The sequence below is a fragment of the Bos grunniens genome, chromosome 27 (genome assembly GCF_055505025.1).
Source record: "Bos grunniens cultivar Pamir isolate PY7600 chromosome 27, Bosgru_T2T1.0, whole genome shotgun sequence".
Taxonomy (NCBI): Eukaryota; Metazoa; Chordata; class Mammalia; order Artiodactyla; family Bovidae; genus Bos; species Bos grunniens.
The window spans coordinates 28,345,503-28,367,858 of NC_141191.1; the positions used below are offsets into that span (position 1 = coordinate 28,345,503).

General features: G+C 52.3%; 1 protein-coding gene and 1 long non-coding RNA gene across 39 annotated transcripts in view; one reads left to right on the forward strand and one right to left on the reverse strand.

Moving 5' to 3' along the window:
• Positions 1-22,356, forward strand: part of RBPMS (RNA binding protein, mRNA processing factor) — a 253,392-nt gene that overhangs the window by 226,614 nt on the left and 4,422 nt on the right. For 10 of the 38 annotated variants that reach the window (XR_015156417.1, XR_015156416.1, XR_015156419.1 and 7 more), the window contains 5 exons: positions 10,280-10,413; positions 12,239-12,308; positions 12,566-12,768; positions 13,582-13,677; positions 18,745-18,846. Coding sequence is in view for 10 of the 38 variants with exons in the window: in XM_086380889.1 (XP_086237015.1) it covers positions 10,280-10,413; positions 12,239-12,308; positions 18,745-18,759 (219 nt within the window). In the remaining 28 variants the exon portion in view is untranslated. Of the gene's footprint in view, positions 1-2,364; positions 2,620-10,279; positions 10,414-12,238; positions 12,309-12,565; positions 12,769-13,581; positions 13,678-18,744; positions 18,848-21,600; positions 21,850-22,356 lie in introns of those variants that run through there. The other 28 variants (XR_015156434.1, XR_015156435.1, XR_015156432.1 and 25 more) reach the window with 12 other exon arrangements.
• Positions 17,801-18,746, reverse strand: LOC147343700 (uncharacterized). Its single transcript, XR_015156446.1, has 2 exons — positions 18,578-18,746; positions 17,801-18,128 (listed from the first exon to the last, which is right to left on the reverse strand). It is a non-coding gene; the product is annotated as an uncharacterized LOC147343700 (long non-coding RNA).

Below are 22,356 nucleotides of genomic sequence, written 5' to 3' on the forward strand. Positions count from 1 at the left end.
ACACACGGGAGAGGGGGCCTGGGTTAGACCTCCCCCAGCCGGCTCGAGCACAGCTGGGGGAGCACAGACGTGTGTGCCTTGTCGTGTGGAGGGACCACGGAGGGAGGCGTGTGCGTGGCCCTGGAGTCGTGTGTCTGTCTGTATGGAGTTCTCGTGTGTTCTGGGAGCTCAAGTGATGAAGGGGGCATGTCGGGAGTTTTAGGAGGAAGGCCGTGTGCTATCCTACATGTGTCAAAGACCAGATTCACACTTCCATTTATTTTTAAGAGACCCTGTGGGAAAGGAGGTACAATATAGTGTTTTAAATGTAATTAGAAGTCAGGGTCGAGGTGTGTCTTCTGACTGGCTTTCTTTCTCAGTTAAGAATAGCCTGAGTTTTATAAACAAACTCCAGTGTTTCTTCACAAAGATTACTGTCTACTTACAAACCTTTCTCTTCCCTTGGGGAAAAAAAAATTGTTTCTCCTAGCTTTTCTTTTCTTGCAAGCAGTAGTAATCCATGTTAGGATCCAGAGTGATGATCAATAGCAAATAAGAGAGGAAGAATATAGCTGTCATGTGTCTTATTCCACGTGAACTCCTCTAAAAGCAGAAATCCTGTTTTTAAAATATCACCTGCACAGGTTTGGAGGGGAGGGGGTTGTTTTGCTTAGTGTTGATTGACCAGGCCGGGTGAAATCAACAGCTTGCCAGAAAAGCCTTCTGACTTAACACTTTTTTACGTGGTACAGAACTTAACTGTGTTGTGCATGACACCTACCAGCTGCCCCAGTGAGGGTTCTCACAGGGAGGCCGTGGGCTCAGGAGTCTTGTTAGATGGACATCCTTCCGTTCCCTTCCAGCTCAGTTGTCAATGCTTCGATTGTGCACGGACAACCCAGCCTCTCCGGTACCGTGCAGGCAACCTACAGAGAAAAAGCCTCCGTGCCTGGACCTCCAGAGTTGGGAGAGGCGGGTGGAAAGAGTCCAAGTAGTGAAGATACACATAGGTGGTGGTGGTGGCAGCACTTGGCACAGAAAACAGAATAACAGGGTTATTCCAAGACTGACCCCCAGTCTGGATTGTCCATGCTATTCGCTTTTCCTTCCCTTGCTGCCCTTTCCACCTTTGTCCATGTCAGTGCTTGGTCACCCTTGCGATGGCAGGCAGCCAGAGCTGGAAAAGGGAAAGAGAACCAGCAGACGCCTTCTGCTGGGTTATCAGAATGTTCATGGGGCCTCAGGCATAATTTCATAGAGGCCGTGGAGCAACTCAAAAAGTCCTCTCTGTTGGTGGCCCACCCCCGCCATCTGGGCTATGTAATAGCCCCCTTCTTCCTGGGAGCTGTGTAATAGCTCCCTTCTTCTGGACTGCCTAGATACAGATCCATTGACTATTGAGGCCATGTTAATAATACCATGGTGCCAAGTTTGCATGGTCTTCTAAATACCCATGGCTTTGGTTAATCAGCCACAAAGCCTTTTCACCACTGCCCAGGAAGAGCAAGACACTGGCGAACAGGACCGGGACTGAGAGATCCGAAAGCCCAGGCCATTGTGAGAAAGGGTGAGGAGAGACGGTGCCAAGATCAATGGACTCACCTGTTCTGACTTAACGGGGATGGGGACCGCCCATGGTGGCATGTTCCCCTTGAGCTGTTCCTTGGTCTTGAGGCTTTCCCAGCCGGGCATCCACTTGGCATTGCTACATCAGCCCTAGAGCTGGTAGAACTCTCATCTGATACCAGTGTGAGATCCTTGCGCTCAACCCCGCTTCTTGTTCGGGGTCATTCCCAGTACAAGCTTGAGTTACTGTGTTGCAAAGACTGATGAACAGATATGGTCATTTAAATGTCTTTGTCCGATATGAGAATCGTAGAATGAACTGGGAGAGGCTTGACAGATCAGCTGGTCTGACCCATTTTACAAATGAGGACACAGACCGGAGAAGATGCAGAGAGTTATCCAAAGTCTGCATGTGGCTCTGCCGTGGCCAGAGTCGGGTCGCCTGATTCCCAGCTCTGTCCACCCCTCAGTGCTGGCTCACCAGAGACTAATTCTTTGATGGAATTGTGGCGAGCCCTTGCTCCAATGACTCCTTGGATCTTTTTCTCCTCTAAGTAGATGAGAAGCCTATAAGAAGAGACTTGGAGTCAGAGACGAGGGACTCAGAACTTAACCATCACCCAAAAGCCCTAAGAGAATTTTTACTAACTGGAGGTAGAGCACAGGGGAAGACCAGAATGGAGCGTCCCCTTAGTGGCTAATTCCGTTTTTGTTCTGGAAATCTTATTATATGTCTTTGGAGATCAGCTTTGAGATGATTTTGCTTTTCTTAGTGATGTTGTGCTCTGTTTTGAGACTTGGATTTTTTTTTTCTTCTAGTGTTTCTCTCCTGAGGCAAAGCCCAACACACCTGTCTTTTGTCCACTTCTCCAGCAAATTAGATTTGTCTCTGGGAATGTGTTTGTAACATATCAACCTACTGCAGACCAGCAGAGGGAGCTCCCATGTTGAATTTGCTTGTTAGCTGTTTTTTGTTGTTGTTGTTTGTTTTTTCCCTTCCCTCCCTTTTGCAAAAACTATTTCTTGGTAACGTTTGAGAGATTTCAATAAAAATTTTAATTAGAGCAAAAATGATCTCAAGTAGACTGCAGCGTTTTGTTTTTCATGGTGACGCGACTTTGGAGCTAAGATGTTATCTCTGAGATTTGGGGAGAGCTGGGCCCAGGACGCTGAGTACACATTATATGGGAGAAGGAACCAGCATCCCAGGGAGACTTGGTCCAGGGCCGACGCCTCGCTGCTGCTGCCTGTATCCTCTTGGGCTCCTGAACCATCAGAGCTGCATATCAGAAGTTGCTCATTCTAGCATCCGTGGGTCACACCTGCCGGGATCTGTCACTTCAACAAGGATGGATGTCTTTTCCAGTCTGTCTGATCCAGAAGGAAGATCCAGGAGAGACAGAAATTATCGCTGCAAAGGAGTTGATGCTTCATATCTCTACTTCTGCCCAGCTTGTATGGTGCGTCCATGGCTACATTGAAGATGCGTGTTGGACATCACATCGCACTTGTAAAGAATTACTGGAGAAGGACTGTAAGCCACAGTACTGCCTTTTGTACTTCTAGAGATAAGAGAGCAGCTGATTTCTGAGAAGATTGTTCACATTTTAAGAAGTGCTCATCCTGCTTACTTTCACCATCGTTGGTACTTGAAATGTATTCAGTGTATTATGCGAGTCACTGAACAAGGGAGGAAGGTTTCATTCATGACGTTTTAGGAAAGGCGCACGCGGAAGAGAGTCCACACAGTTCCTCTTAACTCATACACATCTCAGCTTTTTTTTTTTTTTTTTTTTTTTAAGTCTGGGTTCATTTTTGCTTTTGGTCTGCTTGCTAATGGGGCTGAGAGGAAGCCAATAAAACACACTGTCCTCTCCCACAGTCTGGAAGCAATACCATTTACCCTTGACCAGAGTCACCCTGAATTGAGCCAGGAACTTGTGCAGGTAAGTGGGACCGAGCGAGCAGGTCCTGGCTACCAACCTGTCTCCTCCGCGGGCCCCGTCTGCCCTGAGTCTCTGCACGTTGTGTCCCGGGGCTGCCCTGCCACTTGTGACTGGAGCGCATCACCTGCCCGTGAACAGAAGGTCTTCAGATGAAACGACAGACTTCCCGGGGCAAGACGGGCCCCTGGGGAGGTCTTGTGACACGCTGGAAAAATCCTAAAGGTTAGACCTAAAATAAATGCCAAAATGGACCATGGGCAAACAGGGAAGAGAAGTCATGGGGGAGAGATGGCCTAGGGTGACGTGTGGGCGTCCTGACCTCCGGGTCCTCACCCCAGACACTGCAGTTTCTAGAACTGCATTGTAAACTTCTTGTTTGTTTTTTTAAAGCAAATCTCTTTAGGCATCTCCTCTGTCACTGAGCCCCCATAGTGAATACTGAGATGAAGCAGCATGGTCTGATGTGAGTCGGATTTAAGTGTGGTACATAGCTGGTCAGAGGGGCCACGGTGAGGGAGGCAGGTGTGACTGTGGGCTTGGGTGAGCGCACAGCCTGGCAGCGGGTCAGCTCCTACCCGGCTGCTCCTGGGGACTTGCACAGGGGGGACCTCTGTTCCTTGAGCTTCTCCCTCCTCTTCAGAAGGCAGCAGCCAGTGTTGAAATGCTGGGCCTGAGAGCTGAACCCCCAGAGGCGACTTCATTCCCTCACCAGTTGCCAGCCTCCCAGAGGAAAGGGAGGCGTCAGGAGATTCGGGCGTGGTTTCTCTTCCCCCTGACAGCCTCATCCTTGAGGCCTGACTTTCCCAAACATATCTTATCCTGTAGCCCTGGGGCTGGCCTCTGCCCCAGAGACCCCAGCCTTGAAGGACTGCCTTTGAGGCAGATCAGCTCAAGGCTTTGAATTGTTCTCAGGCATAAATGAAAGTATTAATCCTCTGACATTTGCTTTTCTCTTTAAACCTGCAACTCTGTGAAGGTCAGAGTAGGGGTGGGGAAACCACGCCCTGGCAGTCTGTCTCCTGATCGCACCAGCCTTGTCTCGTTCCCTGTTTTTGTTGGACTTTCTGGTCACCTGAGAGCCCCTGGCTCGGCTCCCATAGGAGACCAAAAATGGGCAGGCGTGATGTTCACGGCCCAGCCTCTCGTGAGCACCGGGCCCCCTTTCCTGTTCCAGCCCCCCAGCCCCTCCCTAGGGGGCTCTTTCCCTGTTAACCCCATAAGGCCTGAGGTTTCTGGGACTCCCTGGTCAAGTGCGGGCTTTGCCATTTACAGGTTCTGTGACCTTGACTCAAGCTCCTTAAAAGAATGCACCTGCAAGGTGGGAGACCTGAGTTCGATTCCTGGGTCGGGAAGATCTCCTGGAGAAGGAAATGATAACCCACTCCAGTATTCTTACCTGGAAAATCCCATGAACAGAGGAGCCTGGCAGGCTACAGTCTCTGGGGTCGCAGAGTCGGGCACAACTAAGCAACTAACATTCAAAGTGGAGCTGAAAATCCCTCATGTAAAACAGGGGTGCCTGGCACACAGTGAGGGCTTAGAAAATGTTAGCCTTTCCAGGTGCATTTGAATCTTCAAGGAGAAGAGAGCCGAGGACTAGCTACCCCCGCGAACTGTGCTGGTTCAGACGTCTAGCCCGTCTGGATGCCAGTGGGAATGCAGAGTCCTCGTAGCTGCAGACCAAGGGAAGACCAGAGGCTGGGGAGGTGGCTGGGGAGTGGGTGAGTGAGATGAGGCCTGAATGACGGTCCCCACCGTCACGAGCGATGCCTGCCCGCATCAGCACTGTGGTCCCTGCAGCCGGTGCCTGCTCTGGGAGAACGTGGCCCCCGGAGGAAGCCCCCCACCCCCGGGGGCAGCCCAGGCCTGGACACGCCTATCCCCAACAGGAAACAGCTGGGTTCCCAGAGACCAGTGGTTGCGTGTGTTCCTTTACTCAGAGCTCTTCAGCTGCTGGGCACCCCGCCTGTCCTTCCCTGGGCCTTCTAGCTCATCCTCCCTCCAGTCTCTCTGCTGTGACTCAGCTCCAGCCTGGTGTCCAGGTGATGGGGTTACACTGTGTGCCTTGGGGGGCGGGGGAGATGATTCTCCTAGTCCTTGCAGCTGAACACCGCCTCCCCACCCCCAGGAGCCAACTCCTGGCCTAGGAGATGCTCTGCCCCCTTTTACCTTCTCTGTCCCACCTGTCCTGTGTCTTGCCCTTTCCTCCTCTGCTCTTCGGTATTTGAAGACCTAAGGAGCCTCTTCATTAGGGAGCGACATACGCCTCTGCCCTGGCCTCGCCGGCCTCAGAGCAGTCCAGAGCCAATGTTCCGTCTGGTTGTTGGGCCCGGTGGTTCCTTTGATCAAAGCCACAGCTCCGGCTGTAGGGGCCCAGACACCCCCTGTCCTGGGCAGATTTCCTGACAGTAGGCGCAGGTGGCAGGATTGCCTTCATTCAGGGGTTGCAGTGTTTTCCAGGTTCCTTTTTTTTTTTTCCCAGCTGTAAGGCTACATCCCCCCAATGCTGTGTGTTTCCCCCAACCTGCATCCCTCCAACCTCGTGAGCAGGGAGAGCCCCCAAGGCTCCGTGAGCCTCACCTGGGTGCTGCCCTTTGGGACCGTCCGTTCACTGCTGAGCCGTCTGCCTGTGCAGAAAATCCAACAGACCGAATTTTAATGACAGGTTCCTCCTATGCTCCTGACTGAGGTTTTAGGCAGGCTTTTGTTCTGTTGATTTTGCTACCTCACTGAGCCTCCGTTTCCTCATCTGTAAGTAGGAAGAATGAACCACTTATTTCATGGGGTTATTTTGAGACAAAGAGTAAAGTGCTTGGCATAGAGCAGTAATTACTGTTAAAATAGCTCTTCCATTTCCTTTTTTTTTGGGTCAAGAAGAGATGCCTGGGACCTCTCTCTGTAGCTTAAGAAGCAGTTAGGATGCAGGGGCTCAGGACTGGTACCCCCGCCTGCAGAAACCCGAGGGCCCAGGCTTCACACTTCGGTAAATTAGAGAAGCATCTGGAATCAGGCAAGAAGGGCCCCGGCGTGAGCTGAGGGGTGGCTGGGGCCAGCTCCACTGGCTGTCCACCCAGGTGTTTGGCCTCTGGTGGGACAAGTCCCCAGATATCATCTGAGAGGACATGGATTCAAACTGCTTCGGGAGCAAAACCAAGAAAAGGCTACCAAGAAACTTTGGAATTAAAAGATGCAGGCGCCATGAAAACCAAGTGAACTCTGTGAAGAAAACCCGTGGTGACGGGTGAAAAGGAAAACGAGCTCCAAATGGGATCATGTTTTATTCAAGGCCGGCGCTGCCAGTGGGGAAGGCCAGAACTCGGTGACAGGAGGGGAAAGTGGGACGCCCCGACTTCCAAGTTTCATCCGCTCTGCCACCGAGCGCTTCTCGCTCCACCGACTCCGGCTCCTGGAGACCTCTAATGGCCCTTGATAGCAAACATAGTTAAAAATTAACAGACTGACAATTAAATATGGATGACCAGCCAGCACTGCGGACTTAATGTGACACAGGGTGTTACACGCCTGGGTGCCTTCGACCCGAGTGGCGTCCTGAGTGAACTAGGATGTCTGAGCACATTTCGCATGCCTGTTTGGAAGCGCGAGCTGAGTTGGTGCTGAGGAGAGACGGGGAGAGATCTGAAAAGCCAGAAGAGAAGACGATCCCTGAAGGGTTATGTTTAATTAGCCCTGGCCTTGATTGGTCTTGGCGGGAGGGGTTCACTGGCCTAGGACCTTGCTCTTGGGATCTGGACCCTGTGGCTGCCTGGACTCGGACCTCAGCAACCTCGCACCGTTCAGACCTGGAGATGGTGCACGGTCACGGGGCTGGGGCCTGGCCGCAGCCTCCTCTCCCCGCCATCCCCACCCCCACCGGCTGTTGGAGTGGGTTAGATGGCACACTTCAACCTTTGAACCAGTTCACAGAAATCTTGACATTTTTGTCTAGGTAAAGGCCACTTGCTTAATCGCTCCAGGCAAAGAGTATTGTAAAAGAAATAGTAAGAAATGCTGATTGCAGTTCTGTCCTCTTTGTCCTTGGAAAGAGTAGGAGGGGTTGGAAGGGAGACTGGGGGTGGACGTTCCTTTAGGGAATGGGCCTCATCTTGTGGGGTAGAGAAATTCCTGGCAAGTGTTCTGCTTTTGGTGAACGCCTTGTTAGAAATGGGGAAGATTGCTGTTTCACAGAATCCTGTAATTCATCCCATCATGAGGATCACCATTTTTGTAATTGCGAATCATCACAGGGGTCTGTTGGATGAGTTTCTACCTCCTTGGACCAGAGGAGGTGTCCGGCTTGGCTGCCTCTCCACAGCCTGCAGCAGAGTTTGCTGTGGGACCTGACCTGTTTATTTGGTGATACCGCTTAAGAGCGGAGCCTTAGAGCCGGAGTCAGTGGAGGCAGAGTTGATCATGAATAAATAGCATAGGAGTGGCTGGTGGCCGGTGGCTCGTGGCTGAGAAAGCTCTGGCAGGGTCTTCAGGGCTCTGTGTTAGGGACAGTGGGAAAAACCCGCCTAAAAATCTCCATGTCTTCAAGAGGAGAGAGAGCTCAGTTCTGAATGTGGTGCCGAGAAGTCTGCATCCAGGCCCAGCACCCGCCTTAGGAAAGGGAAGTTGCGACTGTGACTTGTAGATCAGACAGCCAGGGAACCAGCTGGTTTGGTGATCGCCTAGCTCTGATTAGTTTTGTTCAAGAACTGGTTGACGCGTCGGCATGCTCAGCCTCCCACGTCCACCAAATGTCACCACAGACCAGCATTTCTCAATACTGTTACGTAATTTAAAAGATGATGTGATCCGATAAACTTGGGAAACCCAGGATGAAATCAGGCCAGACAGGTTTGTTTCAACTTCTCGGAGCCTTTCCCTTAGTGATGTGGATCTAGAATCTGCTGAGACGGTGCGTTTTTCTCTCAAACGTACTTGACTGCAGAGCGTGACTCACTTCTTCCAGCTGCCCTTTAGGAAACCTTGTTCAAGAGCAGGGTCTCTCAAAGTTGAGCATGCGTATGCAGCAGCGTTACCTGGCGGACTTGATAAATGCAGGTGCTTGAGCCCTCCCCCTAACAGTTTCTGCGTTTCGGACATGGTCCCAGGTGATGCTGGTGATCGGGGGACCATGTTCTGAGAACCACTGGTCTAGACTTGTCCCTTGAGTCCACAGAGAAGAAAATCGCTAAACCGAGGGGTGTTTATTAATGGTGGCTCCCAGGAGTGGAACCAGCCACCTAGTAAGCACGTCTCGTGACTGTTTCTAAAGGCAAGTGGGATGATGATGGCATTGTCACTAGGAAGGAAGAGCACAATGAAATAGTAGCCCTTTGGATGCTTTACCATGTTTGCTCCTCAAAACACTGTAGGAGAGCTACTGGGTGAGGCAGGGAGCCCACTCTGGAGCCCAGTCAAGGTCTTCCTATGCGTGGCAACACTATTTAGGATGTGAAGTCTCTGGATTTGAATCCTCTGGGCCTTAGTCCCTCATCTGTACATGGAAGAGGATGGATGTTTTATTGGTATCTCCTCTTCTCTAGCACTTTATTTGTGCACTGAGTCATTTCTTCTCCTCATGTCTGTCACCAGTCACTGGAGCTGGTATGATGCTGAGGTGGTGGAGACTCCAGGGTTACCCTTGCTGCCCTGGGGAGGAGCGTTCCTCAAGAAGCGTGATGGCGGAACCCCAGTGTGTTCCCTGGGGATGAGATTCTAGTGGAAGCGCCAGGGTCTCCCACGTTGCTTACTCACGTGTCGCAGGCTGCGTGCTGTGTCTGGCAGTCTCTGGTTGGATCTTATCTGTTATGTTAGAGGTTCTTTCAGGGACTTTTGAGGCCCCTGGAATTGCACACAACACTGTGAGCGTGCAGTTGTGTACATGGGGTCAAGCACACGTGCATTTTTCTGCTGAACAAGACGGTGGCCTTAGGAGGAAGGTCAGCCACGCTGGATGGTCCCTCGAGCCAGAGTCAGCGAGTCATGGGTTTCCCCAGTGTTCATGACGCATCTAAGTAGCCCCTAGGCGCCAGGCAGGAGTGGCCACAAGTGACCGGGAACCAGAAACCACAGCAGAACAGCAGTCTGAGTGGCATAAGGATGAACCCTCTTTTCTCAGAGGAGAGTGGCGATTAGCACAGAACACTTGTTCCCCCGGGGCTGGCTGCCTATGTGTTTTGCCCGTGAGCTCTGCTGCTGCTTTGCCCTCCTCGGGCACGGGGACGTTGCTGATGACAAGCGCAGGCTAGGCCAGTTTCTGCTGAAAGGAAGATGGCATTGCCCCCCGTGGAGCTGGAAGGAGGCAGCCTTTGGTTGAGGGGGGCGGCGCGGCGGGGAAGAGCCCACCTTCTGGGCAAGTGCAGGAGTGGCCACGTCTCACTGGGTCTCAGGCCCATTGCCCCCTCACCTTTCCTGAGGACCAGCCCATGGGCTGACTGTACCTCTGCTCAGCTGAGCCCGGCTTCTGGCCCCTGGCTCAGCATCTGCCTGCCCATTCCCCGTGGGGCTCTGGTCCCCACCGCAGGCAGGTGCCCTGGAGAGTGCGAGGCTGTGTGTGCAGTGGAGAGGCTGGAGCGGATGTGCAGGATGGGGTAGGGGGGTGGGTCTCCTTGTCACCGTCACCTGCACCGAAACGGGAGTCATGCCATCCACCCTGCGTCCCCCTCTCCCCGGGCTCCTGTGAAACACCAGCGCGCCTTGGGCTCCATGCCCCAGCCCCGCACCTGGGCATCACCGGCCGCCGCCACTGCTCCCCCAACCCCGGTGCACTCGGACCCATCCCCCCTCCACTGTGTGTCTAGGTTCCCAGCCCCCCACCTGCCACGGGGCTGTGCCCCTGTCCCATCCTTTACTACTTGTCTCAGGGAGGCAGCTCCAACTCTGCCCTTTGCTTAGTGAGCAAGTGGATTCAGATGCACAAAGCCGTAAGCCATGGGTAGGTATGAGTTTTTTCTTTTGTGTCTCTCCCTTCTGCCTTCTCCCCCTCCTCTCTACCCTCCCTCTCTCCCTTCTGCCCCTGCCTCCCACGTTTCCCCTTCTCTCTTCCCCTCCTTTGTTCTGCACCCCCTAAATTCCCCATGTGACATGTTTTTAGACTGCCTGCATGAGAAGGTTTGATCTCTGTCCCCTTCGTTGCTATGAGTATTGAAAAGACTCTGGTTTGGTCCTAAAAGAGCTTCAGTACCAGCTGGTGGCCCCCCCATGAATACAGCTTCACTGTCCTGATACAGGGGCTCCACTTTGGCTGGTAAACCCGTTTCTAGTCATATGTGATGTTCTGCCCTGGTGGGTCTCTAAGGCACAGCCAGCCCAAGGGCTTCCACGAAACAGTCCTGGTGTAAGGCAGAAGCTCCATATACACCCTTGGTATATGGAGTGAGCGAGGCCAGACCACTTTGCTCCAGGAAGGGATGGTGTCCCCCAGTGTGGCCCCTCACCATAGAAGGGACACAGTCACTCTGTGAAGGATGCCTGTGGGGTCGAAGGGAGCTCTGCAGACTTCTGCATGTGACCCACAGGGAAAGGCCAGGGTCAGCCCAGCTTGTAGAATCTAGTTAGAGCTGGAGGAGCCTGAGCCCTGACCCAGCCCCAGGCCCACTGGGCTCTGACCATGGTGGACACCACTCAGAATACCCAGCCCTCAGCCGATTTCCCCACCTGTACCTATCAGGTGAGAGGAGGTGGAAGCTCTCCAGGCCCTCTGCACCTCTGGCTCAGCCAGAGGGCTGCTTCACCTGTTCATGCTTTGGAGATATGAATAAGATGGCTGTGAAAAAGGGGTTCTGCTGGCAGATTTGATTTTATTAAGCCACGGAAGTTGGCTTGCCAGGGTAAAGTTCCCCCCAGCATCGCATTCCACTCTAGAAACGAGCTCCCGTGAATGGAAATGAAGCGCAGTCTTCCTCCTGCCATGCTGGGGAGGGTACCACCTCCGGGTCTCCTGCTGGCAGCCTCGCCTTTGCTGTAATTTGCCCGCCTTCCCCCAACCCTAGCGCTGCTTCCTGTGTTGCTCAGGGGCTGGTGGGGAGTATAAACGGAAGCAGCGCTAAACGGGGATCTCTCATCTCTCAGCTCTGTCCAAATGCTTAGGCGCAAAGCCCACGATGCCAGTAGATGGACGTCTGTTCAAGCCGAAGGGCACTTGCCCTTTTGTTATTTTCACATTTTCTTTGGTACAGGATGGAGAACATTCTGCCAAGTGCACCCAGCATCACAGTCCATTTGTGGGTAGGGCTGGCCTTGCATCCTGGAAACCTAACAGAAGAGGCTGGGCCCCACAGAGTGAGCAGAGGGCATGGGATACCGGACACCCCCCACAGTGCCCAGAGGCCTTTTCTAAAAGCACAGGAGCAGATTCTCAAAAGCCCTCCTGGCCAGACCACTGGCATGGATGGTGTCAGGAACCGTCCCTTCCTGATCCAAGAGAGACAGGTTTCCAGCCGTTGGGCAGGCTGGCCCCCCAGCCTGGGTGATGCTGGGTGAGCGTGGGGATGGCGGCTCACTGGCAGATTCCAGCCCTGCACTGGCTGTCGGCTGTAGAGGAGGCTGGGAGCAGGGGACCCCCGGGGCTCCTGAGAGCATGGTCCTGTGGAGGCGTTCTCAGGATGCGGCTCTGATGCTTTTCAGCCCCTGATGGGGAGCTGCCCGCAGGCAAGGACCTGGGAACAGTGAATGGGGTGGGGACTCTGCTGGCCGCCCTGTGAGGAGTGGACGTGCGTCCGGGGCCTTGGTTCACAGTGTTCTCCCCACGTGTCTTCCAGATGCGCTGGCTCCCTCCCTCCGAGGCTACTTCTCAGGGCTGGAAGTCCCGTCAGTTCTGCTGAATCCTACGTAAGTACTTGATTTCAACAAGAACTGTGTCCCACACCTGGACGAGCCCAGGACAGAGCAGACATTTGTAACTGGGTGGCCCCCATCCTGCTCCAGTACCCACTCCTAGGTGCTTCCTGGGCTTGTCCAAGGTTGTTCCACTCACCCCAGGAACCCCGCATGGCCCAGAGAGTTCTGAGGTTCACTTTCCTCAGGCAGGTTGCCCTGTTGACCTGAAGTCAGCTGGTGGCTCAGGTCCCCTTTGTTTGCATTTCCAGGGGGACTGCCGAGGGCAGATTTCACTTGCTGACATTCTGGGTACCATAAAAGGTCAGGACTTCCAGAGGGCTCTCGTCCTGGGTCAGAAGGCCAGAGCCTCACCTAACAGGAGGATTAGCAATAGGCATCAGAGCCTCAGAAATCCCACCCCCCCAGGGGTGGTCCACACTCCAACCCATCAGGATTCTTCCTCTGGCAATAAGTAAGTTGAGGGATGACATTTTTGTACTGGAAGACATCAACTTCAATAAGCTACGATTGTACCTCTCCATCCCCTAACCCATGTATTTCTGAGTATGGTCAAAGAGCACTTGTCCTTGGGTAGAGACTTTACATGCTTGCGGGGTTGGAGCTTAAAAGATTTCTTCACCAAGCAATTCTCAGAACCTTTATAACAATATGAGCACTGTGAATCGTTGAGATCAGGAAACTCTAGGATGCAACAGTATTTCTCAAACTTGAGACCAGGAAACCCTTTTCTCAGAGACTCTTAGGAGACTCAGGTTTTACTTAGAGCACGCCTTGGGAAAACTTGCCCTCACCTCTTACTCAGAACCTAAACCAGTGGCACCCACACCTATAACCCTCGGACCAGCAGTCATCCCATGCTTGTCACTCATCTGTGAAGAAGGGAAAAACCAGGGTTCTTCCCTTAACGCTGCTTGTATTTGTCCTTTATTCTGGAATGACGTTCTTTTCTGTGTTAAAATACACTTGAATGAAACGGTAATGTTAGTGAATGACAATTATATTTTAAATGTTCGTGGTAGATACCTAAAATGTTCCTTTAAAATATTTTGTGACATCTTAAAGTTTGTTATTTAAGGGAGACTTTTTTTCCCTGCCTGAAAACACAAATTTTAAGTTTTGAGGTGTTCCAGAGTCCCTTTAAGTACAGAATTTCCTAAGTCCATGCTTCATATCAATATGCAGGCCCATAATTAATTATTATTATTTTTTTTATGTGGACCATTTTTAAAGTCGAATTTGTTACAATACTGCTTCTGTTTTATAGGAGGGTTTTTTGGTTTGGTTGGTTTTTTTGGCTACGAGGCATATGGCATCTTAGCTCTGCAACCAGCGATTGAACAGGCACCCACAGCATTGGAAGGTGAAGTCTTAACTACTCAACCAACCACGGAATTCCCCATAATTAACTTTCACACTTGATTTATATATCCCCAGCCATTGTGTCTTTGTTCTGAAAAGCCTTAGTCATTCCATTCTGTGGGAACCTCCTCCTTAGCGGGTGACGGGGGACCCGCACGGTCGTGTTACAGGCTCCAGAAGACACTCTCCCCACGCACCTCTCTCTTCCACGACCATGTTTCTCTCTCAGTGTTTGGAGGCTGGTAGGCATTTACCTAGAGGTGTCTAGGGTAAGAAAACCGAAAACTGTGACGCTCGTGAAGGAGAGCACAGGGTGGAATGTAGATCTAGCTTTTTTTTTATAGCATCAGCTAACAGTTGAGGAGATGAATGACATCGGAGGGGAGGCCAGTGGGACAGAACCTGGAGGCTCCCCCGACTGTCAGGAGTCAGCTTGTCCGCAGTGAAGAGGGACCAGGAGCGGGGGCCGCCCGGGGCCGGGGCGGGGGGCAGTGTTGAGCTGCTTGGTCCGCAGTGTCGGATGCTGAAGGAAAGCTGCGTGAGATGCTGGCATTTCCAGTTGGCAAAAGGTGGTGGTGGTGGTGGCATAGGGCCTAAGGGAGGATTTTGCTTTAAGCGTTTATAAAGAACAAAGAGAAGACGTGATCAGTAAGCAGTTGAAGAGAGCTCCCTCCTTTCCCCAGAGACCTAGTGTGGGTGTGGCCTCCAGGGAAGGGCTGGCAGTTGCCCCCACCCCCACCCCACTCCCCTTAAAGTACGACTTCTAAGACACTGTCGGATCCACATAAGGATGTCATGTCTCCTGTGGCTGCATCATTTGTTCTGAGATAAACTCGGGCCATGGCCAGGCGCCTTCCTTGGGGTCTGAGGGACTCGAGTGGGGCGAGGAGGTGCTTAGGGAGGAAGACAGATCCCTGAGCTCATTACACCGCACTTGCGTTGGGGCTGCAGTCTCCCATCCCGCCCGAAGTTAGACCAGCTCAGTAGGGCCCCATGACTCAGGCTGCGTCCAGCCTCTTGGACCAAGCCCTTTCCGAGACAGCTAATAATCCAGGCTGAGTAATTGTAGGGAAATGTAAGTTAGAGTTGAAAACAGTGGCGCCGCCGCAACGGCCAACACGTTGTAGCAGAATGAGCCTCTTGAAAAGGCTAAGTGAGGGGTAAGTGCCACCACTGGTGACCCACGCGGCCTTTCTGCACTCACTGGGAAGGGCCCAGAACAGGAGCAGGAGTGACATCTGGTGTCAGACACGAGGACCTGGGAGATGTCAGGGCTGCCTCCTTCTGGACCCTGAAGACTCCAGGCCTGTCCCCCCAGGGGGCCCTCAAGGATTTTTTAACACATTATTGACTGGGAGCGGGGGTGGTGTTGCAGAAACTAATGCCTGTGTCCAGTGGTTGGTTATGTAAGTGAATATTGAACATCTGGGTAACAAAAGACGCATTAATACATCTTGAGTTGTTGATTGACCCATGCTGAGCTCTTTCTTCTAAAGGGAAATCACTGACTAGAAAAGTAAACGAGCTCTCTATTCTTTAAATAAACACGTTATGTATCTACTATGTGATGTAGAAATGCGGGAAACGAGGCCTGTGCCCCTGAAGAGCTTAAGTTCTAATGGGCAAGAGCCATGGACACACATTTCAGAGTGAAAGAATTACCGCTCAGGATGCTCCTGAGGAGGTGTGTGTGTGTGTGGACTGCCATCAGTGGCGTAAGTAAGACCTTTAGAAGAGTGGTTGTTCGGTGGTTGGGTGTTATTGACTCTTTAATTTGTTCAACATCTTGCTTGACAGATGATGTTTAGTCTAGTTGCAATGTGTGCACCTCACTACAGTTTTGCTGATGGTTCAGCCATGTGGTAGAGTGTCCCAGAATACATAATACTGATTGGAAGTGATCAATTTCCCAGATGGTTTGAGAATAGGACACTCGAGCAAGTCTGTATTCATTCCTTAGTAGGAATAAGGGTTACGCAAGTTTTCCTGGTTGGAGTTCCTGGTTATGCAGTTTTTCTGCATTTCCAAATGTAATTAAATAAATCAGAAAAAAGGGAGAAGAAAGAGTTGGAGTTGGAGTGGATGTGAGAGGGTGTTCATTAGAAACTCATGAAATTTTCCTGGCTGTGGACCAAAACCACAGCATAGAAACTAGAGGCACATGTAGTTACAGCCTCACCAAATCAGAGGACATAGCGAGAGAGATAACAAAGCTGGAATTTGAAGCTGTTTGTTCCTTCTGTTTACTTTCAGGGAGGAATGGCCTAGTCTGTCTTTGGTTGTGAACAGGAGAGCCTTGGGTATGTGGCTATCATCCAGAGAGTCCAGGAGCTAGATATCCAGGCAGAACTTAGAGTTTAGCAGGGTGGGAAGGGCAGTCTTCATGGTATCCTGATAACTGCTGTGGCTCTTGCAATCACCCCTGCCTTCTCCCTAGGAGAGGCCCCAGGACCATTCCCTTTCTTCTATGAACCAAGGTCTTTCAATCACACTGAAGTAGATTAGCACAATCAGTATTCAGTGCAGATCTGCGGGGCATAAGGTGCTATTCTTCGTACCGCATATACAGCAGTGGACAGAAGCAGACAAAACCCCTGCCTTGGTGGAGACATTGTAAGACAGGGAGAAGAGTAATAAGCTACTAAAACACGGTAGGTCAGATGGTGAGAAGGGCTAACGGGGAAATGCAGAACAAGAGAAAAAGGCAAAAGTCAAGGGTAGCAGGTGCTTCTTGTACACGGGAGCAGAGATGAAAGCTCGCCCGTATTTACATGGGGTTCCTTTTCTAGAGCAAACCTGTGTGCATACCTGCGCAGTCACTTCAGTCATGCCTGACTGTGTGTGACCCTATGGGCTGTAGCCCACCCGGCTCCTCTGTCCATGGGAGTCTCCAGGCAAGAATACTGGAATGGGTTACTATTTCCTCCCCCTGTGGATCTTTCCAACCCAGGGATCGAACCCGAGTCTCTTAGGTCTCCTGCGTTGCCAGGTGGGTTCTTTACCACTAGTGTCAGCTGGGAAGCCCCAGAACAAACCTCACTTTACTCAAGTTTAGGGAACAGTTTTACTTCTCTGCTTTTCTGCTCACCTCCTCTTTTGCTAAATCTAAGTGAACAGGCTTGAGCCAGCTGACGCTTTAAAGCACTGCTGGCTTTCCCAAACCTGGGAGGCCCGAGTTCACGAGCCCTGCCCTGAGAGGGGTCTCTGCATGCCCTGGTTATGAAGCCTGGGGTTGGTCTGTTCTGCTTCCTATGTGCATTAAAAAGTAGGGATGGCCTGAGAACCTGCCTCCTGCCAGGTACTGGGGTCGTGGCGTCCCTTCCAGCTTTGGGAGTTCAGACACACCAGGCGTCTGCTCACCAGCGCATCTACAAACCCAGACCGTGTGACACCCCCACCCCACCCTTCGTCCATAGCCTGTTTCTGGGTGGGAGACCCCTGAGCATGCGCACCAGGGAGCTGCCTGTCTGGTCCCTGGAAGACGTTCACAGAGAGCAGAACACTGAGTCTGGGTGGCTGCACGGGCGCAGGGCAGGGCCACCTGCAGGAGCCCACCTGCACCTCTGCCCTAACCCTTCCCACCATCAGCTCCACTTGGCGGAAGGTGGAGGTTCAGAAGGCCCATGTGCTCCCCATAAAGTTAAGGCTGAACACCTGGGACTCCCCTCTGGTGTGTTATGTTCCTTGGGGAGTCATCTCCTGGGGTGTCTACAGAGCAGGCATTCTGTCTGCCCGCCCGGTGTGCAGACAAGAGTTGCTGATGTTAGCAACTGCAAAGTGTGCCTTGCTGATAAAAACCCTGTGCTCCCAGAACCTGGGGCAAGAAGCTAGGTAGGGTCCCAGGACTCTTAAATCACCAGTCCTGAGTCATCACGATAAGCTTCAGTCCAGGGGCTGAGTGGCATCTGGTCATCAGTATGATTTCTTAAACAACAAGCATCCCAAAAATGCAGCCTTGGTCTGGCCGCCCCGGGGCCTCTCTGGGTCTCCCTCCTTCCTCGCCTGCGCCCGGCAAGTGTGGACAAGGCCGGGGGAAGTTGGATGAGGGGAGATGTTTTGTTTGCAGGGTGAATATTTATTTTTTCTGTCCTCAGATAACCCAAGTTTTACTAGGAAAGTAGAATCACATCTATTCATCTTTTAATGTTTTTTATAGTGAAATTCTGGGAAGAACTTTTTTTTCCCGCTTGATTCTGAGAAGAGAGATGCCCTAAGAAGGTGATCTTTCAGTGCAGGGCATGGGTCTCCCTGCGGCCTCCTGGGGTCAACTCTGTACACCTGACCTCCAGTTCACGAAGCCTGCCTGGAGCAGGTGCTCTGTCCCAGGGAAAACAGCAGTGCTGAGAACCTGAGGAATGTTAGTGGGGAATGGGGTCCACATGGGCCATCCTTCAGGCTTCCTCAGCACCAGGAATTCTTGATGAAAACCAGCCGGCTCGGAGGCAGCCATGCCTGCAGGAAAAACATTCAAAAATGTATGGCCCACTGACACTCTGTCCCTTTTAGCGTTTCAAATTCTCAGACCTTGGGAATAGCAGGATGTGTGTTCACACGTGTTTGCCTTGGGTTTTTGTTTTCTAGTAGGTGGTTCTCCTGGAGAGTGGCTCCTTGGCCTTGGGCTGAGCAGAGTTGACCGTGGGGTCTGGGGTGGCCCCTGGAGTTGGTTTCAGGTTCCTCCTATCGGGGTACCTGAGGCTTTTGGCCAGTCCTGGGGATCTAGCCTGTGGGGATGTGTGTGCAGAGGCCCTGCCAGTCTGCCCCCGGGGTGCTTACACCCTGGTGTTCTTGAAGGGCATCCCTTTCTCCAGGTGCCCTCCCCACTGGCCTAGCTATCAGGGAGCCCCCCTCTGCTGCCGGCCGCCTCACCCCCGCCCCGCAGAGCCGCCTCCACTCCACCGCACCTCACCGCATGCCCTTCGTGGCCCTGATGGTCCTGGTCACTCCTAGTGGTGTGTGTCCTTGGGTTCAGCAGGCAGATGCCTTTGGTGCTGGGGCCTTGCTCTTTGCCCTCAGAACCAGCCGGCGTGGACGTCACTGGTGTTAACGGCTGCTCTTCTCTCCACCCCAGGTTCCAGGTGTGTGATGGTGGCTGCAATCTGTCTTGTGGGTATTAACGCAATCTTCAAGTGGCTACTGTTCTTGAGCTGTTCTACAAAACTGGAGCATGCTGGTGAGTTCCAAGCCGAGACTGAACAGTTCCTCCCGAGAAGCAGCATGTTCTGGGCCGGGCACAACCGCGTAGATAAGAGCGGTGTGGTCGGGACCAGCCTCCCATGCGGGGTGGGTGCTCGGGATCGGGGCAAGCTCTTTGTCGCCTCCTCCGGCCACCGCCTGCTGAGAGACGTCGTCCCAGGAGAGCAGGTGAGCTCTGCAGGTTCTTAAGAGCGTGTGGCTCAGTGCTTGGTCCTCGCAGCTTTGCTGGGTAATGCCTGGTTGAGAGTTGACACTTCTCATCAGCAGCATCCAGGGATGAGATCATCCACCAAAGGGAACTTAGATACGAATGAAGCTTTTCCCTTGAAGCCCTAAGCCTTTTTTTAATAGTTTTGGTGGAAATCTTGATGTAGTATGTATATCCCTCTTATTAATCCATTTATGCTAAATATAGTGTAACCCTTTCTTACGACTCGAGACATTTTGATGAGCCTGTTCAGAAATAGAGTGATGATGGGCCTTGAGCGTGACTGAACTATGATGGTATCTCACTGGATTCCTCTAAACTGGGGCTTTCCTGGTGGTGAGGATTTGAGTGACTTGTCCGTCTTTTCCGTTGATACCAGCCGTCACTGCTCAGTTCTGCTTGTAGCAGTGCAGTGAGGTCTCCATCGCGCAGCAGAGTTCCCAGAGGCGAACCGTGTGTGGGCCTTCCAGTCTTTTTGGAAAGCTTGACCTAGGACAGCAGGAATGCCAGGGGCAGGCCAACCGCAGTTACGGCTCGGCCCAAATAAGGTGGCAGACTGCATCCCTGTGAGGGGCCTATAAAGCACAGATGAGTCACAAAGGGAATACGATTCCTGCTAAGGACAGAATCGGGCAGTCGGGCCTAGGAGGTCATTACCACATTTGGGAGGTAAGCAAGCACGTGCTCAGAACACCACCTCTCCTGGCCTCCAGAGGGGCGTGTGGTGCCTGTGCGGGGAGCTGGCCTCCAGCACTTGGGGGTCTTTTTTCCCCAGTGAGGTCTGTTTCTCACACTAACCTGGGGCTTCCCTGGCGGCTCAGGCAGTAAAGCATCTGCCCGCAATGCAGGAGACACTAACCAAACTTACTAACAGGTAAACGTTTTTCCCACATCACTGGGGAAAGCCGACAGATACCCACCAGTTGTACAGGCTTCTGATTGGTCAGGTTTTCCTGTTGTCATGGTCCTTAATGGAAGTGCCCATGGTATTCTTATTGATGTTACCACTCAGTAAAAAGATTTTATTTTACTTTCTCCCCTCCTCTGGGGAAATTTAAGGACCAATTGAAAGCCACCCATATATAACTTTTAAACAGGTTAGAGTAGGGTTTTTTTTTTTTTAATGCAATAAATCAACCCAGACTTCAGTAATTGGGGCACAAACAGATGAGCCCCGTCAGGACGCAGCTGGAGCATGTGGTGACTGTGGACACCGGGAGGGCCTGGTGACGAGGGGCAGGAGAACCAGGGCTTGGTCCTGCGGGGAGGCAGCTGGGAGTCTGACCACAGATGAACCTGAGTGAGTGGACGGTGCCAGTGCGGATGCAGGAGGGTCGGCAGCACTAGCCCTGTTCCTGGTGAGGCTTCTGGGTCCCAGGGCCACCCAGGGAGCTCCCAGACCTCCCCGCCCAGCTCAGACAAGCCCTGCAGGGGTAGGCCTGGCCTGGGCGGAGGGGAGGGTCGGGCTGCCGGGCTGCACAGATGGAGGGGGCCCGCGTCTTGAGGTTAGGGAGGAGTTCCTAACCAAAGAAGACTGGTCCCCGGATCTTTAGTTGTGGCATGCGAACTCTTAGCTGGAGCATGTGGGATCTAGTTCCCTGACCAGGGAGCAAACCCTGGTCCCCTGCATTGGGAGTGCAGAGTCTTAGCCACTGCACCACTAGGGACGTTTTGACTGACCCTTTTTAAATGTTAACTTGCCTGGAGAATCCCAGGGACGGCGGAGCCTGGTGGGCTGCCATCTATGGGGTTGCACACAGTCGGACACGACTGAAGCGACTTAGCAGCAGCAGCAGCAGTCTTTTTATTACAAATTAGTATAAACATTTAAAAACTGACAGAAAATGAAAACTAAACCACTCATTAATTAAAAACCTTAGTCATATGATGTTGGGATTTGGGTAGAAGAGAATATTCCTTACTTGACTTTTAGTAAAAGTGAACAAATGTTGGAAAAACTCTTGGGGAAGAAATCATTAGGAAACAGGTCAAGTATATAGGGATGGATTGGTGGAAAACCGGATTTTCTTACTGCTGGGAGGAAAAAAAAAAAGGCGCGTAAGGTGCTCGGATCAATAGACTGGAACCTACCAAGTTGCCTCTGGGAAGAGCGGCCTCTCCCGGGCCACGGCATTGACCACCGCCAGCAGGGCAGCCCTTGACCCACACACAGCAGCAGCTGTCCCCCGGCACTGGGGGACACACAGCTGAAAGGAGCTGGATTAGAATAGCTTCCTACGCCGTAAGACACCAGGAGACGTTCTCCATCGTCTTCACACTGGGCGGGTGCCACGTGGTTCACGGTCTTCCCTTGTTTACCCCGTCACGTGCGTGTTGTAGGTGACCCCCTTTCAGGAAAGGCTCTGTGAGGAGAGTCTGCTGTCTGAACAGAGGGGCCTGACCCCTCCCCGCCACCCCAGTGCTCTGTGTTCCCGGATGTCTTTGCCGTGTTTAAAATGTCCTTGTCAATACATTCCAAGGTTTGAACTCCGTTTCTAGCTAAACCCCCTTCCTTGTTTACAGGGACTGAAATAGCCACATTTTGACCTTGTGTTCAGTCTGGAACAGCTATGGCAACGCGGACGCATTCTTTTCCCATGTGAGAGCTGCCTTTACCCAGCAGTTATGGAAAAGCTCAGGAAGCTATCAACTCGCACCCGCTTCCTTGTCCTTTTTCACTCCGAAAGGTCCGTCTTTCAGCCTAGGTTAACCAGCTCCATCCACCTTTCTTTCTGCTCAGGAACCCGGCAAGGGGACAGTATCCTGAACCAGGTGGGCTTCTTGAAAAGCTGGGCAGGTGCTTCCCAGGCCGTCCCAGCTTTCTGTGGCGACTCCCACTCTGCCCCCAGGGCCAGCGTGCAGAGCTCCACACGGGCTCCGGGCACCTCATTGCTCTCAGCCCAGCCCTGGCATCATCAAGCCTAGGGGCCCGCGTCTCTAGGGCTCCTCCCACTAACGGCCCATCGTTCCGGTTTCATTTGTTCTAGCGTCCCAAGTGACTGACTGGAGTAGAGGAAGGTGGAGCTGGTCTTAGGAAAATAATCCAAGGTGATCCTTGTATATAATCCGAGTAAGTGGTCTGGACAGGGAGGGTACCTGTGAAGAGCTGAGAAAGCCCTGAAGGGACCAGGAAAGGCTGGAGAAGTGGGGCTTCACCTGAGTTTTGAAAGATAGGAGGGTCTGTGTGTGGAAGATACACTAGCAAAGGGAGGAGGTGCAAATACAGACAGCATGGTCTTGCTCAAAGGGGGTTTTAACGAAGCATTTGAGGGTCTTGGG